This window comes from Gymnoscopelus braueri (assembly GCF_963280865.1).
Source record: "Gymnoscopelus braueri genome assembly, chromosome: 16".
Lineage (NCBI taxonomy): Eukaryota > Metazoa > Chordata > Actinopteri > Myctophiformes > Myctophidae > Gymnoscopelus > Gymnoscopelus braueri.
Window position 1 is genome coordinate 39964553 of NC_137616.1, and position 17678 is coordinate 39982230.

Below are 17678 nucleotides of genomic sequence, written 5' to 3' on the forward strand. Positions count from 1 at the left end.
TGTCCGCGTTTGCAGAAGCAATAATTTTGGCAATATCTATTGTGCGATCAGCAACAAATTGGATAAAAGAGCTGTGTGTGTGTGTGTGTGTGTGTGTGTGTGTGTGTGTGTGTGTGTGTGTGTGTGTGTGTGTGTGTGTGTGTGTGTGTGTGTGTGTGTGTGTGGAGGGGGTGTGTGTGTGTGTGAGAGTGTGTCAGACAGATCGGTTCACCTGAATAGGCCTATATTATCCCCTCCATGGGATTTACTTGTTAGTAGTAATCCCATTCCCACTAATCCTGGCCGTAGCCCCACACACACACACACACACACACACACACACACACACACACACACACACACACACACACACACACACACACACACACACACACACACACACACACACACACACACACACACACACACACACACACACTTCACAGTTCACACACACAGAAGGGCTACTCATGTATTCTCTTAGCAGCCATTCATGTTGTTGGACTACTGCTGCCGTTGTTTTGGATTCACCCTCATAAAACGCCATGGGCCGCTCTCCCTCAAGACCGCTCCCAGTGACACCTGGGTAAGGACGTTGTGTGTAGAACGTAGAAGGCTATTGTAGAGTAGATATTTGATGTCCCGGAGGGGACAGCTTGCCCGTGGATCAGCCCGTGACTCTGAGAAGCTGAGAGAGATGGAATTACTTTGCAGTGGTGTAAAGTAACTAAGTACATTTACTCAAGTACTGTACCAAATTAGGTTCCAAATTAGGTTCCATTGTGTTTTAGACATTCACTACAGCTACGAAGCTTATGTTGTTGCAGTTCATTGTTATTATTAACCACATAAGCCTTTAACTCTTTTAGCGGCAATAGCCGATGGCCGAAATACTGCTAGTTTCTATATTTTCAAAATGACAAATATTTCTGAAAACAAGATTTCTGAATCTTTCCCATTTCACCTAATAATGACATGCCCATGGCTTTCAACGCCAGGTGGAAGGTTAGCTATCTAAGGTGTTTATTTACTGTAACTCTCTGAGGGCATTAACAACAGCTCAGCCTCTTTCCTGCTTTCAGACACACCCACTTCCTCATGGCTTTCTGGACATAGATTCCAAATTAGGTTCCATCGTGTTTTAGACATCTGCTACAGCTACGAAGCTAAGAAGACGCGATTTCACAATACAGTTCAACATGACTCTAATCAGATTACTATACATGTGGATTCTTACTGTTTTGTCAATTGAATTGAATTAAATTAAATTAAATTAAATTAAATTAAATTAAGTTAAATTAAATTCAATTCAATTCAATTCAATTCAATTCAATTCTAGTGCCAAATCACAACACGGTTTCTCAAGACCCTTTACACAGCAGAGACCCAATGTTTACCTCCCTGAACAAGCATTTAGCGACAGTGGGACAGAGAGGGGGAGATGGAAAATAATAATGCAATACAGCGTGATAAGAATGGATATGCTATTGGCTACAACGAGATTTCCTGATTTATGTGAGCTGAGCTTGAGAATGGGGGCCATCCACAGAAATTCAAATTTAATTCAAGCACTCTTTTCCTTTGCTCCCTTGCTACAAGTGGAAAGTAACTTTAAAGAGATGCATGCAGGAAGCGGGAGGGGAGGAGACAAGGGAGCGAGCTGGCAGGGGTAACTTTGGGACACAGCTCATACACAACAGCTGAGCATCCATCAAAACACAGAACGGTTTCTCCTCACTAATGGGGCAATGATCTAACAACGGATGGCTTACACGTGTCAAACTGCCAGCGTCTCCTGTTAAAGGAGAATGTACGGCAAGTATTTTTAGGCAGGTTTTCCGCCACTAATGGGACTGGAGGCAACATCACAGCATTGATGCTTGTTGGCAGAAATAAATAAATAGATCATTTTTGTGAGGATTTCTCTCACTTCTCACTTGCATAAGTGGATCATTAGTTGACATCCTGGGATGTATGTATCGTGAAGTAAAAACAAAAGATTCTCTGTGAAATATTATTATTATTTTAAGTCAACAAGAGACTATTAATAGATTCAGTTAAAGTAATGAATTGCTGGTGAAGGCTGCATCTTTAGTTTTTTGGATTGTCATACATCTGAGACAACTGACATCCCATTGAACTGCTGGTGCAGCAGAATAGCTGTTCTAGGACAAGCCCTCCAGTGGTGTCTCTCGATCCTCCATACATCTGTCCAGCTCGACGGCAGTACTTTCTGCCCCTGGACTGTATGTTTCCTTAGTGAGTCCACGTAGGTGTGGTACGCAAACATGATTGTTGCCTGTGTGTTTTCTCCCATAGCAAGTTTGCTGCTGGGAGCTCCCAGTGATCATACTGGGTACATAACAAAACAAATCCTGTGTGCTCTACACCTCAAAACTGATGTGTTGATGATTCTACTGTGTAAGCACCCTAAGTGCCCTTGGGAACCGTTGTGTGAGTGGTCCCCTGGGGGTCATGAGTCATGACACTAGTACAGTGTCACATGATGTACAAGCAAACCCCGGCGGCAGTGGCTCAGGGGTAGAGTGGCCGGTAGAGCGGCCGGATGGCAACCACGAGGTTCCCAGTTTGATCCCGGGCTCCCTTGAGCAAGACACTGAACCCCTAATTGCTCCTGATGAGCAGGTTGGTGCCTTGCATGGTTTCCTCCACCATCGGTGTATGAATGTGCGTGTGTGAATGGGTGAATGTAATGTATAATCTATGTAAAACGCTTTGGATAAAGGCGCTATATAAATGCACCATTTACCATTTACCCCCTGGACATGACCCTGGTATGTCACAGGGACTTACCCCCAATCCAACCCTTGATGCTGGGTGCCAAGCAGGGATACATTGGGTACCATTGGTGTAGTCTTACTCTTTAGAATGAATCTGGTATAGATTGAACGAATCCCCGTCCAACCAATCTATGGGCGGACACTCTTACCATGAGGAAACTGGGCTGGTTAAATGACTGAGTACTGTTCAGTAAATCTTGACGTGATCTTGTGATTTCTGCACGTTTATATTCTAGATTCCCGACAGCTAACATACACCTAGAAAGTTCCTGTAGGCCGTAGAGGAAAGTGGTGGAAAGAAGGGACTGTTTCTGGACTGACCCAAATGTCTGGACGCTGTTTGTCGACTCCTTCATATCCTGTCCTCTCCTCTCCTCACAGGTCGTCCTGCAGAACCTCTTGATGTGCATGGTGGTCTTTTACTCTCTGTACTACATTGTGGTCAGTCTCTGCATTGGAGTGCTCAGGTACAGTATAATATTATGCACGCATACATGCACGTACACAGACCCACTCACAAATGCACATGCGTAATGGTGTGAACTTTGGTATGCCTAAAAGCTGCAATTCGTATGCTTTATCTCCTACCCGGGAATCGAACCCCAGTGGGAGACAGACCAAACATCTATACCGCTCATTCATGAGCCAATCCCCGCTTGCCCAAGGGATATATTGTGCTTATTGTCAGACACCAGGGTGTGAACGTCTCAATGTTAGGAGTAAGGAGACCATCTCCAACCACTGCAGGTGTAGTTATAAAGTATACAGATTGGTTAAAACATTGTATTAATTGAAATAAGTTACGGATTGCAGTGTTAATATATTGAAACATCCTACAGTAATCCTATACTGTAAAATGTAACACTGTGGTGGAAATCTGTGTACCCAGACTGTGCATCTCTGTACCAAAGACGATTTGATATCACCTCTTGTAAAAGGGTCTCATTTAGGGCTGAAACTATCTTGTTGATTTATCTAGCCTGTTTTCTTAGCGATTATTCTATTGATTACTTTTGCAATTAATCGAATAATTGAGATTTGTATACTTCATTTTCTTCTTTATATTTCTTGATGTGCAAACATTTTGAATTGATTTTTTAATAATCTAGTAAATCAATTAACCACTTAAAGTTACTTTGTTGTACTGTACAAGTGTGTTACGGAGATCTACGAGCACAAAACACAATGCAATTGTGGGCTTGTAGATCTGCTATTTAAATCGGCCGATTTTCACTTCAAATTACTCTTGTTCCCCTTACGCACAAGATCGGTATCGGCCGATCGTGAGAGGAAAAAAACTGTGAACGGGATCGGACCCAAAAAATCGGAGCAGCCCTACTTTACTCCAAAAACCTAAAAACAACAATTTGTTAGAAACGAACAAGATTAGTTATCCCAAGTTTCTGCAGGTACTCATGGATGATGGTTTTGTGTGTGTGTGTGTGTGTGTGTGTCTATACAGAGTGCACGAGGTTGACAGCTTACTAGTGGCTCCATTTGACTACACAACACAGCCGTCATGGCAGAACCCCAAGTACCTGGGTGAGTTGGGACCTTCTGATTGGTCGCTTGGTCCAGTCATTTTAAACCCTTTTCATTTCGAGCAAAAGCAAACCCACAGTTTGATATGAATCAGACCACCGATACGATCTCTGGGACCGCAATCTTACACTGTAAAAATGAATTAACTCTGAGTGTGCAAATGGAACCAAATGGACCCGATAGGCTTAGTAGATGATTGATCATTGATAGATGAATGTTTAAAACATCAGTGGACCGTGTTGGAAAGAGTTTATTCTAACTCAAATGTGCATGTATGCATATGTTGCACTTGTATCAGAATCAGAGAATCAGAATCAGCTTTATTTGTCACGTGACGTCAATTTTACATGTGGTTTACATGTGTAAAGAAGTGGGTGACTTTGTGTGTGATCCATACTTTGTTTGTATTCCGTGAGAAGAGAGAGGATAGAGGTCGAGTGAGAGCACAAGGGAACAAGATATATAAAGATACAGATAGCATATGTGAGCCTATAGCCTACACTGTATGTTTAAAAGAAATGGCAAACGTATGAGGTATAGATTTAGTTAACCAGAGAGGGATGATAGTCTAGGAGGCTAAGGGTTCATGTGGCTAAATTATTCTCTGGCTTGTGACCTCTGTCCCTCCACAGTCAGTGTCATATCCATGGAGGTCACCTATGTAGTGGGTGGCCTGCTGTTTGCCTGGATCGTGGAGGAGTGGGTGTGGGACTACGCCATTACTGTCACGCTGGTGCATATAGCAATGACTGTGGCAGGTGAGAGGCACGCACGCACGCACACACACGTGCACACGCACACACGCACGCGCACACATGCACACGCACACACACACACACACACACACACACACACACACACACACACACACACACACACACACACACACACACACACACATTACCCTCTAGGCTACTTGTGAGGATATCATAACTTTGGGATGCCAATTTTATAAATGCCATTTGTTTTTGGCAATTTTTTTTTAACCGAAGCCTGAGATATGTTATGTGCCGGTGTTGTCACACACTGAAATTAGTCAATCTACAAGCTCACAATGCATCACAGTGCGATGCATTGTGAGCTTGTAGATCGACTATTGTCTGTTCTTTTTGGTGTGTGACACCGGGAGGCAACTAAGTATAAATCATGCATAACTCCAACTCCAACCCTAACCCATAAACTTAACCTCTTATACTGTATAGTAATACAAGTGTGTACTTGTTCACACATATGCATACACACTCAAACACATGCATGTGCATGCATACTCATACATGCAGTATGTATACACTCTTCATGTTGAGTACAAACACATGTGCTAGAGGTAAACAATGAACTGGGTCTGCCAATGTAGTAGAAGTCATTAATGTGTTCCACTTTTCCTCCCAAAATAAATCCCACGCTTACAGTACGAGCTAAACCTGTTGCCTGCACAGTAGCTACAGTACACACTACATACAGTAGCCTACTAACCTCCATATAGCCTGCAGATTGTTTGCTACAGTAATTGCTAATGCTAATTACACGCCCACATAGTGTAGTATTCCTGCTTTGGGCACACCCACTTACGTACAGTACGCATGCACGCACACTGATACAAAGTGGATCAAGAGAAGGGAACAGCTGATAGGATTTGCAGCCCTGACCCTTATGTAAATTGTTGGCACACACACATGCACGCACGCACGCACACACACACACACACACACACACACACACACACACACACACACACACACACACACACACACACACACACACACACACACACACACACACACACGCAGACAGGATGGGATATGCTGTAAATGATATTATTTGTTGTCTCTGTGTCCACAGTGATGTCAGACTTCCCTTCTGCTGAGCACTGGTGGATAGCTCTGGGTAAGACTGTCTCTCTGTCTGTCTGTCTGTCTGTCTGCCTGTCTGTCTGGCCTGCCTGTCTGTCTGTCTGTCTGTCTGTCTGTCTGTCTGTATAATTTTTGGGTTATGGACCTATTATTTTTTATGGGTTGCGAGTAAATATCCCTTTTTTAAATTTCCTATTTTCACAATTTTTGAATTAGGGCTTGTGTGTTCAATTCACTTGTTTCCATTGTGGTCCACTCTATAAAAACGCTCAACACAGAATAAACAAAAACAGAACAACAGCGCAAATATGGACTAATAAATAAAACAGTTTTTTTTTAATAAATAAAACCGATTAGAATTAGAATTTTGGTGGAGCCATTAACATTCCACTGTGTGGTGGCTGTATAAATAAAAAGCATTTTTACCCTTGAGCGTCCTAAATTTGGGGGGTACGAGGTCAGGTACTCCACCCCCTGGTGGAGAACCTGTGAACATCTCTCACTCAAGAGAAAATAGCTGATCAAGTACCTGGGCACAGTACCATTAAGGATCTTTAAAACAAGGCACAATGATAGGTGTGAGACTCTCTCTTCCACTCTAAACGTGTGTTCTGTCCTCCTGTCTCCTCCAGGCTCAGGTCTGGTCATGATGATACTCGGAGGGCAGCTCCTGGCCTACAAGCTCTTCAATAACAACTTTGTCTATCCAACCGAACTGGAGAACTTCTGATAGATGGACCACTGATAGCTTATCCACACGTTTCCTAGGGCATGGTGGGCATCACTTCCTGTCGATTTGATCGCTGATCAAATCGACAGGAAGTTGATCAAATCGACAGGAAGTGATGCCCACCATGCCCTAGGAAACTTGTGGATACAGCCTTCAACCTGCTGGAGGGCTGGTGGGTGGGACGGGGTGGGGATCTCATTACTAGCCACTAGCCAGCCAAGTCTCAAACTGCTGAAAAACAACAACAGATGAGACAGTTTAACACACAAGACGTATAGCCTACATTTAACCACTCCCCAGCGTCCATATTCTGGGGTGAATATTCAGCGAAAATAGCTGATCTACAAAGCGTGAGATGGTAGATCGGCTATTTTCGGCAAGACTTTGGGGTAGAGGTTTTACTAGCAGGCTAGAATCCTGCAGGATTCTGGTTGGTTAACTATTTTTACATTTTTGGCTGGCTAACTGGTTAAGTCCACTTCACCTACTGTAATCTTTTATTTTGTGACAACGTTCTGTATATAAAAGTAGCAATAAAAGACCTTAGCCTGTTGGTTAATAAGCTGACAACCAAATTGTAATTAATAGCTGAAGAGTTGTGTCTGAACACCTTTTTTTCCATTGAAGATCAGTGAGACAGCGTGTTAATTGGCCAAAGATATAGTTAAACCATCATCATGCCCATAAACAGACAGCTCAACCTTTTGACTAACAACTTTTAAGGACAACAATGATCTTAGCGTTGAGAAACCTTTAAAACAGATCTCGTATTTTAATGTTTGATAATCCTGTACAGTCAAAGATATTGTTTTATATTCTGTTTTTACACCATACATAAGCTATGTACTGTATTCTTGCAGGCTGATTTTACACAAGAATAAAATAGAACCTTCAACTCTCTATGGCTCGGTTCTGACATCCTCATTGTGATCTATGTGTAGGAAGAGACCATGTGGAATCTTAACAGTAACAATTTGGCTGCATTCCTACTGAGAATGAATCTGATAGACAGAAATTATGAATTGAACTTTAAGCCACGTGTGGTCAAAGATTTTAATGTTTTTGGGCCATGATTAAATCCAGTCTTACTCATTGGTCAAGATAAGATCTGCCTGTTGACATGGAAAGAAACCACATGCAGTCTTACCTTCTATTTCTAATGGACATCTGAGCTGTGAAAACAATCTTAATTCTTCATATTGATAATGATAAAGTATGGTAAATGGACTGCACTAGTTCTAGTCTTCCTGACTACTCAAATGCTATTTAAAATATCCAATCCAATCCACTTTATTTATATAGCACATTTTAGAACTTTTTCAAGGTTTCCAAAGTGCTGTATAGAAAATCTATAAAAATATACTTCACATTCAACCCATACACACACAGTACACACTCACACACACCAGCATGCTCATCGGGAGCAGTTAGGGGTGCAGTGTCTTGCTCAAGGACACTTTGACACACAGCCAGGAGAAGCCAAGCCAGGAATCAAACCTTCTGTTTTCCGCATTCATGTCTAATTTAGTTGTAACTGTAATTGTATTCTTGCTCTGTAAAGCACTTTGAGCTGCATTTCATGTCATGAAAGGTGCTATACAAATAAGGTTTATTATTATTATTATAATGGCAGCCTCTGTTTATACTGTATAGCTGTGATTTAGCGTAGGCCTACTGTATATTACTGTATATTCTCCATTTGTACAATAAACATCTTGAAAAAACAATATGTGTTTATATGTTTGTTTTGTTTTGTATGTAGGCCTGCTATGTGTGCATGTATTGGCCTTGCCCATTCAGTTGCCTGTGTGTGTGTGTGTGTGTGTGTGTGTGTGTGTGTGTGTGTGTGTGTGTGTGTGTGTGTGTGTGTGCGTGTGCGAGCGCGCGTGCGTGCACACGCTCTTGTGTGTGTGTGATGTGTGTCGCATCATCACAACGGTAAGAGGATAGGTGGGCACCTCAGTGTTAAATTGCCATTTTTTTCCAAAATGTTAAAAAATAAAATATTTGGAAACAGTTTTTAAGTAAAGTATACATGATTAGAACATGCTTAAACATTCGACAATTAAGGTCTAATATTTCCACAATTGCTACAAAACCTTTATATCCAGTCGTTTTGGGGCATAAACAAGAAGTTGAAGGATAAAATTATGTCTCATGATGTACCATGCATCACATCATGTATACTTTACATTACTTAAGACCATTTTTCTCATATATATATATATATATTTTTTTTTACATTTTGGACAAAATAGCCAATTTTACATCGAGGTGCCCAGTTACCCTATAGTGCCCACCTATGCTGTATTCCCCAGTTCATATATGATTATTTTGGGGGGTTGTGGTGGCCTGAAAAGGTTGAGAACCACTGCCCTTGTACACCATCAAGTAGTTTCCTTGAAATTAAAAAGTCTGAGAAGCCCTGTACCCTATTGTTTGCCAACAGTGGGTACATTGTTGGCGTTCTGATGGGCCTTATAATAGAGCAATGTATGTGCAAATGTTCTGACAAACAATACCCCATAATGATAATAAAATAATAATAATAATAATAATAATAATAATAATAATAATAATAATAAAAATAATAAAAATAATAACAATAATACAAATAATATTAATAATAATAATAATAATTATAATTATTTGTATTATTATTATGATTATGATTATTTATGTTGTTATAGTTGACTTGTTGTTGTTGCAGTTATTTATTATTTAATGTGGGCCTATCTATAGTGCACTGAAATGTGGCTGGCTGTATGAATAACTGGATTTAAATTCCTACATTCCACATGGTCAGTCAGTGATAAACAGACAGGTACGGGTACCCCATGATGTCATGATGGATGTTGGTCACCTGACATGTGTGTTGTTGACTCCTGACCTGGCCCCAGTGGAAGTGCTTCCTCCTCCTCAGCTGGTTGTGTGTGTGTGATTGATTCCACCTGTTGTACAGTTGTGATCTAGACACTACTGTAGGCCTACTGTAGTTTACACTGTAGCAGCAAACATGGCTTATATTCTAAACGCCTTGACATCACTGAATGGGTTCAGGCCACGCATGCAGGTAAAGTTTAACCACAGACACCTGTTTGTCGTTGAGGTTTTGTGATCTGATGACACATGGTCATTAACGCGATGGATTAATCCTCATGTCGCTTGAAAGAACACTACAATAGCTTGTAAATGTGTTCTTTTTAACGGGCGACATGGATGTACTGTTAGCCTTGGATCAAGACTATCTACTATAGATGTATTTTATCGAGTCTGACTTTTACTTTCGTATCTATGATAGTCTTGGTCTCTACCCCCCTACTAGTCACTGTACATCCGCGAGCAAAGCCCGTACTTCTCCGTACATGTACAAAACAATGATATTAAGTGCTGACCCTGTAGCTACGGATGTTAACTCGACATTAGGTACCCGTGTGCACTGTATTAGCTCGTATTTTGCAATAAATTTGTGTTTTAATCCCGTGTGTGTCGGATTCTGTCGGAAGCTCAATAGGTGGTAGTGGCGGGGCGCATCAGGTGAAAGCCGGTATTACACTCAATGTAAACACGAAGAAAACGAGGGGGGGGAAATGGCGTTCAGCCACAGACGTGATTAAAACACTTCTTTATTGAAAACTAGTGACTAATAGAGTGCACACTGATTCCGGATGCCGAGTTAACTTTTGGGGCTACCGGTTAAGCACTTTATATTTAGCATTTTTGTCATGTTTGGAGAAATACGGACTTTACTGGTGAAAGTCCAGGGCACTCTGGGGGGTACTAGCCAAGACCATTATATGCAAATGTCGATAAAATGCACAGTATAATGTTCTTGATCCAAGGCTAGGATTACTGTAACAATTCAGCTAAATGTTTTCATCATCCCCTCTTGTCTATGCGTGGCTTCCCCCAAGTTCAACTTGTGATTCAAAAATGTTAACTTGAGTAAAAACACATGGCCATACGTGCATTTTGGTAATTAAGGAAGTTGGTCGACCTTTAAAGACATTTTTAATCAAGCTGTGTACATGGAGTTTTATACATACTGTAGTAGTTTTGACTTGGGTGAGGCTTGAGTGTGACTGTAAACTAAACTAAAGCAGTGATATTCTCAAGACTTTTGAATAACAACAAGCCCCGATTTGATATGCATAAGGCCATGGACCCCCATTTGGTAATATTTCCTTATTATGTTTCATCTCTGAGAGAGTGACCCCAATTTTATTGTTAGACAATAGGCATGTTTTGGTCTGATATGGTCTGTCACTTGGTCCAGAATATTCCTTTACTGTCTGTCAGTGTCTATCTAGTACAGTATATAGAGACAACAGTGAATTCAAATTGATCAAAATTATATATTTTTGTACAATATCTGGTTGTTTTTAGATAACTATAAATCATTTAGCTGTTGACCCCCTGGAACACCCTCAAGGACCCCCGGGGGTCCCTGGAGCCTGGACCCCATGTTGAGAACCACTAAACTAAAGCAGTGGTTCTCAAAGTAGGGTCCGCCGCCGTCCGCGGTCTTTCAGGGGGTTCCAGCAGGGGGTCCCAAGCAAAATTTGTTAATATGGCATCACAATCGGTTTAACCCCTATCAAAAATATCTAATTTAGATGTCCTTTTAATTTATACAAATATTCTCTTCTGGGTGTCCCTGGCACCAGAATATTCAGATGCTGGTGCGCGGCCAAATACATATAATAATTAATAATATATATATATAATAATTTTGGGGGTCCTTTTGATATGAAAACGTTTTGAGAACCAGTGAACTAAAGGATTTCTTGCCGTTAGACTCCATTCGACCGGCTGGCTCAGCAGATGGAGGATGTGATTGGAGACGGAGGAATACTGAAGGAGGTGATTCAGTCTGGAGGAGGACCGCCTGCACCTGCAAATGCCTCAGTATTAGGTATGTGCATATTATGCTTACATCCTTACATCCCTATCTGTATTTTCACTGTAACCTTGATAGGCCTGTCACGATCAAGACATTTCATTTGTTTTGACGATTAATTGTCATATTATGAGTAATTGTGATTAATGATTTGGTTGTATTTTTGGCATTGAACGTTGTAACATAATAAGGCCAGTCCGCACCAATGCAACCCCTTGCAACTCCTTGCGAACATTATCCCCAAATGACACAGGTCTGTAACTGGTACGTCCACACCGCTGCAACGGTCTCTAAAACTGTTTTGTTGCATTGGTGTGTGGACTGGCCTTCAGGCTTCCTAAAGAATGATGCACTTGGCAGATATATTTTTAATAATAATAACATTGTGAAAATAGCTGATGCAAGGCGTTGTGAGCTTGTAGATCTGCTATTTTAACTACTTCTGTGTGACACTCTTGTATGTTGAAGTAGGGCATTAAATAACAAAAAAATACATAGAAATATGGAGATACAAGGTTTCTGCCTGACAGTAACGATATACAAAGCCTATTACTGATTCAGAAATTACTGAAAATGACTGGTAGCAACAATGAAAACATTGGCACAACAAGGTGACATCGTTAAAAGAGCATGGACAACGACGTGGAAACAATGATGGAAATATGACATGTCTGATAGCTTCATCCAGCTGTTTTCATACAGATGAATGGAAGCGATTGACTGAATTGTCACTCATTCTATACCCAATCTGCGATCTGTCCTTACTGTCTCCACAGCCATGTTCTCGGGTTTCCAGGAATATTCAGATCAACCTTTTGTCAGCAACGTCAATCATCAGCACCCTCGGATGATGAAGTTGGGGAAAGGTCAGTTTCTTATGATGCATTGTAATCTCCGAATACTTGAAACAATTTTCAATTTAGGCGTTTAGCAGTCGCTCTTATCCAGAGTGACTTTACCATTAAAACCTGAGAGCGATGCTACAAATGCCTTCTAAATCAGTAGTTCTCACACTTTCAAGATTTTTCGAAAAGGTTTAGAAATAGCAGATGTATAAACTCGCAGCGCGGCACGAAGTGATGCGCTATGAGCTTGTTGATCTGCAAACAGTTTTTTTATCCCTGGCACAAAATATTTTTGAGATGTGGGGTCCGCAGCCAAATACATATAATTTTGGAGGTCCTTGACATGAAAGGGTTTGAGAACCACTGACATGTACGACTTGAGGATCCTTGAAATGAAAATGGTTCAGAACCACTGATCTTTTGGATATGTGCCCGCTCTTAAAACTGGCAACCCTGTTCTGACAGATGTGACTCTGCGAGGTTTGGACCTTGGTCTGATGACCATGAAGAAAGGGGAGTTCGCTCGTTTCCTCTTCACGCCAGAGTACGCCTACGGGCCGATGGGCTGTCCCCCGATCATCCCCCCTGCAGCCAGGGTCCTGTTCGAGGTGGAGCTCCACGACTTCTTGGACATGACCGCAGTGGACGACTTCATGGAGCTGCCCCTGGTAGGGAGGCTTTGGCTGCCTTTTTACTGTTGAAAAAAACTGTTTTCATTTAGGTTATCGTCGCTGTCGGGCAGAAACCTCGTCTCTCCATATTTCAACATATTATAGCACATTGGTTCTCAAAGTGGGGTCCGGGGACCCCCAGGGGTCCTTGGGGGTGGGTGGGGGGGGGTACCAGGGCATCCCCAGCAAAACTAGTTAATATGGCGTCACTATCATTTTAACCACTTTAACCATATTATTTTATACTTTGGCTATTCAAAAATAGCAGATCTACAAGCTGAGCTTGTCGATCTGCTATTTTTGAAAAATCCTGCACAAAAATATTTTTTGAGACAGGGGGTCCGTAGCCAAAATAAAACATCATTTTTGGGGTCCTTGACATGAAAAAGTTTGAGAACCACTGCTATAGCAGATCTACTGTACAAGCTCAATCTTGTAGATCGGCTATTTTTGAAAAACGTTGAATGGGAAAGTGGTTAGGCGTGTCTGCGGGTTTTATAACTATTGAACCAATGAAAAGTATTAATGAGAGCTTGTGACAAAAAAACATCTAGATTGGATCCATGGGAACATATTGTTCTTTTGTCCTTTTCCTGAAAAGTAACGCTTTGGGACATACAAGGTTTCTGCCTGACAACAACTTGTATTTGCCCTGTCTGTCTGTCTGTCTGTCTGTCTGTCTGTTAGCAAGACATCTTGAGTACTTGTGGGTGCATAATCTCTGATCAGGTGAACAGGTAACAGGATAGGTGGGCACCAAGGAAGAGAGGCTATTCTGGGGGCATAAACAAGAAGTTGAAGGATAAAATTAAGTCTGATAATGATGTACCGTGCATGTATACTTTACTTGGACCAATCAATTTTTCATATATTTTTAATCATTTTTGATAGAGGTGCCCAGATGTCCCTAGTGCCCACCTATCCTGTATCCGGTGAACATAGCGCCTCAATACTTTGAAACAGGGCTGCAACTATTGATTATTTTCTTAGTGATTATTCTATCGATTACTTTTTTTGATTAAACAAGTGAATTTGATCTCTTGAATAATCCCATTATGTTCTCTTCAGTGGATTTTAGGTACCGTAGATCACTGATTCCTTCACGTATCCTCTCTTGCCCCTCAGGTGGAGCGGAAAGACGTTCCTCTGTCCACGGTCCTCGCTGTCGTGGACACGGTGCGCAACTGTGGCAACCGTAGTTACACAAGGAAGCATTACTTTGAGGCCAAAGATGATTACAAACAGGTACGTCTCTTTTTAAATGTGTTAATTTAACCACACATTGTTTTCAGAAGGATGTAATTTCATCTAGTGTCCCGGGACTTATGTATGATGTACAAATTGTATTAATTGCAAGAGTGACAATCACAGATGAGTGTTTGAACATCCCAAAACATTTCTGACATTGCGCTGTAGTTCTGGGAAAACCTTAAGCTCAGCTCCTGTTGTTTGCCGGAGAACTACGTTATTGGTTAGCAAGGAGTAAATACCAGTGTTGATTTTGACAGCAATTTTTTTTCTTCGTTTTAGTCATAGTCTTTTGAATAAAATTGCATTTAGTTTTAGTCGTATTTTAGTCATCTGAAATGTTTTAGTTTTAGTCTAGTTTTAGTCGACTGAATATCATAAGATTTTTGTCGACTAAATCTACAGTTGATTTAGTCGACTAAAATGTATTTCGGCGGTGCCTTGATCGTGTCGTAATGCCTCATTTTACGCTTGGTTGCATGCTGAAAATAGCAGATCTACAAGATCACAACGCATCGCGCTGCGACGCGTTGTGAGCTTGTAGATCTGCTATTTTCAGAGTGCAACACCTGAGTGCAACCAAACATAAAATGACTTGTCTTAGTTCTACTGGATCTCTTCTCCACTAATCCCTCACTAACATTTTAGTCTAGTTTTTATTTGTTTGACGAAATTGACACTATATTTAGTCTTAGTTTTTTGTCATCATAGCTTAGATTTTATTTCGTTTTTATTTAGTTTTTGTCAGTGAAAAAAGGTAGTTGACGAACATTTTTCGCCATAGTTTTAGTCGACGAAATCAACAATGGTAAATACTTTGGAACTATAAAAAGGTAAAAAAATACGAACATATATGGGTTTTATAACGAATCGTCCACTGAAACTCAACAGGCGCTGAAGATCCTGTTGCACAGGGATGCAGCGAGCGACACGCAGGCTGTCAGGGAGGCACTGTTTCCCGTCTACAACAACCTGGCCCTGACCGAGCTCCAGCTGAACAGTCCCAAGAAAGCCCTGAAATACGGCACCAAGGCCCTGGAGATTAACCCTGACAGCGCCAAGGCCCTGTACCGCTGTGCTCAGGTACCAGTCATGCTGTGTCCACAAACCTGAATGTATAGGGGCTGGCAATAATATCCATAAACTTTATACTGTACTGTAGATCATTGGTTCTCAAAGTGGGGTCCGGGGACCCCCAGGGATACTTTAGGGGGTTCCAGGGGGTCCACAGCTAAATGATGGATAGGAACCAAATGGACCCTTATGGGTCTGTAACTCTGAGAGCGTAAAAATGGAACCAAATGGACGTTAACGGGTCCATTTGGTTCCATTTGTACACAGAGTTAACATTAATTTTACAACATGAATTGGGGTCCCAGAGATAGAGATGCCATTAAATGGGGGTCTGTAGCCTAATATTGCATGTCAAACTGGGGGGTCCTTGAAAGTAAAATGGTTGAGAATCACTGCTAGAGCCGTAAAAAACTTCTCTTATGGGGGTCCCTGGCATATCTTTTCAAATGGGGGTCCGCGGGGCTAATAAGTGTCAATTTGGGGGTCCTTGACATGAAAAAGTTTGAGAACCACTGCTGTAGATATCGTGATATGACACAAGATATAATCTTCGACGGTACAGGTTCAGTTTAACTATTTCATAGAACAGTCCTTTGTCGTTGCCCCCCCCCCCCCCCACAATCAATTATTCTTGTCGAGCGACGTGGTCGTACACTGAAGTATATATTTGCGTTCTTTAACCCATTTAGGGCTGGAACCCCTATTTGTAAATATACCTCTCAAGACGGGAACCCGTTTTGGGGTTGTTGTTGCTAATGTACAGTATATAGCAACATAATTTTTTTTGTAATTTGTGAATAAATATTTGAAGTTTTTCAGAAAAGGTCAGGATTCAGAAGGCGTTTTTAGAACCAGCCTCAGGTCTAAATGGGTTAACCCATTAAAACCGGGAAAGCATCCGTGTCATTTTAGATTGAGCTAAAAAGCGTCATTTGGCTATTCAAAAATAGTAGATATACAGTACAAGCTCATAACGCGTCACTTCGTGCCGCGGTACGAGCTTGAAGATCTGCTATTTTTGAAAATGTTTAACTCCAATCTTTGCTTCTGGGGGTCCCTGGAACAAAATATTTTGAGATGGGGGATCGGCGGCCAATTACATATAATTTTGGGGGTCCTTGACATGAAAAAGTTTGAGCACCACTGATATAGTAACATAATATTTTCAGAAAACTGTTAGGATTTAGAAGACATTTGTAGAATGGGCCTCAGGTCTTATTTGTTATTTGTGACTGAAGTGGTTTCTCCTACTGTAGGCCTGCATGGAGCTACGGGACTACGAGAGCGCTTACGCTCACCTCATCAAGGCACAAAAAGTGAAGCCATTTGACGTGGACATCAACACGCTCCTGAGGAAAGTGGCCATGTAAGATAACTGTCGCTATTTAAATGTTTTCATCATTTCTGGAAACAGGGTTATGGGTGCAGTAAGTGATATATTTTGGTTCTCCAAGGATACAGGATAAACAAGACAATATTGGAACACTAACAATTTGAAGCTGATAAATGGGTACACTCTCCTGAATAGATGAAATTGGCAACCTACCTGAACATTTATTTTAAGTTTATTAAAGAGCTGGAGAGTTGTGGACACCGCTGTTATCGAACACTCTATTATTATTATTATTATTATTATTATCTAAATATAGAGCTTTAACTTTTTCCACATACACAAACCTTTTTATTTTAACCAAAACATATCACTTACACGACCTTTAAGACTTCTGCAAATGCTTCAATGCCTAATTGCACTCAACCAGTTTGTCCATGACACAATGGTAAATGAACGTTTTATTCACAGGTGATTATGTACCTTAACTGCTTTAAGACTAAGTAAATCATTGTGATTTTTCCAGACATTACCAAGAAGGCATGGAGCAGCTGAAGTCTGTGTGCGTGAAGATGTTCAAAACCTGCCAGATAGAACCTGGCCCGGAGAAGAAGATGTAAAGGTGGGTTACAAAAAGCTGTATGCCTTCTGAAAGGTTTCTCACACAGGGAACTATTGACGTGCCTTGTAAGTCATTTTCAATGAGCA

General features: G+C 41.2%; 2 protein-coding genes across 2 annotated transcripts; both read left to right on the forward strand.

Moving 5' to 3' along the window:
* Nucleotides 1-472: 472 nt before the first annotated feature.
* Nucleotides 473-6902, forward strand: tmem244 (transmembrane protein 244; the record flags this gene model as incomplete). The annotated part of the gene is made up of 6 exons (XM_080452567.1): nt 473-565; nt 3162-3247; nt 4243-4322; nt 4955-5080; nt 6162-6206; nt 6805-6902. The coding sequence occupies 6 exons, from the start codon at nt 473-475 to the stop codon at nt 6900-6902; spliced, it is 528 nt and encodes a 175-aa protein (XP_080308693.1).
* A 3215-nt stretch (nt 6903-10117) lies between these two features.
* On the forward strand, nt 10118-17590 carry fkbp6 (FKBP prolyl isomerase 6; the record flags this gene model as incomplete). The annotated part of the gene is made up of 8 exons (XM_080452820.1): nt 10118-10123; nt 11700-11817; nt 12579-12668; nt 13113-13315; nt 14444-14563; nt 15458-15649; nt 16897-17006; nt 17497-17590. The coding sequence occupies 8 exons, from the start codon at nt 10118-10120 to the stop codon at nt 17588-17590; spliced, it is 933 nt and encodes a 310-aa protein (XP_080308946.1).
* Nucleotides 17591-17678: the final 88 nt, after the last annotated feature.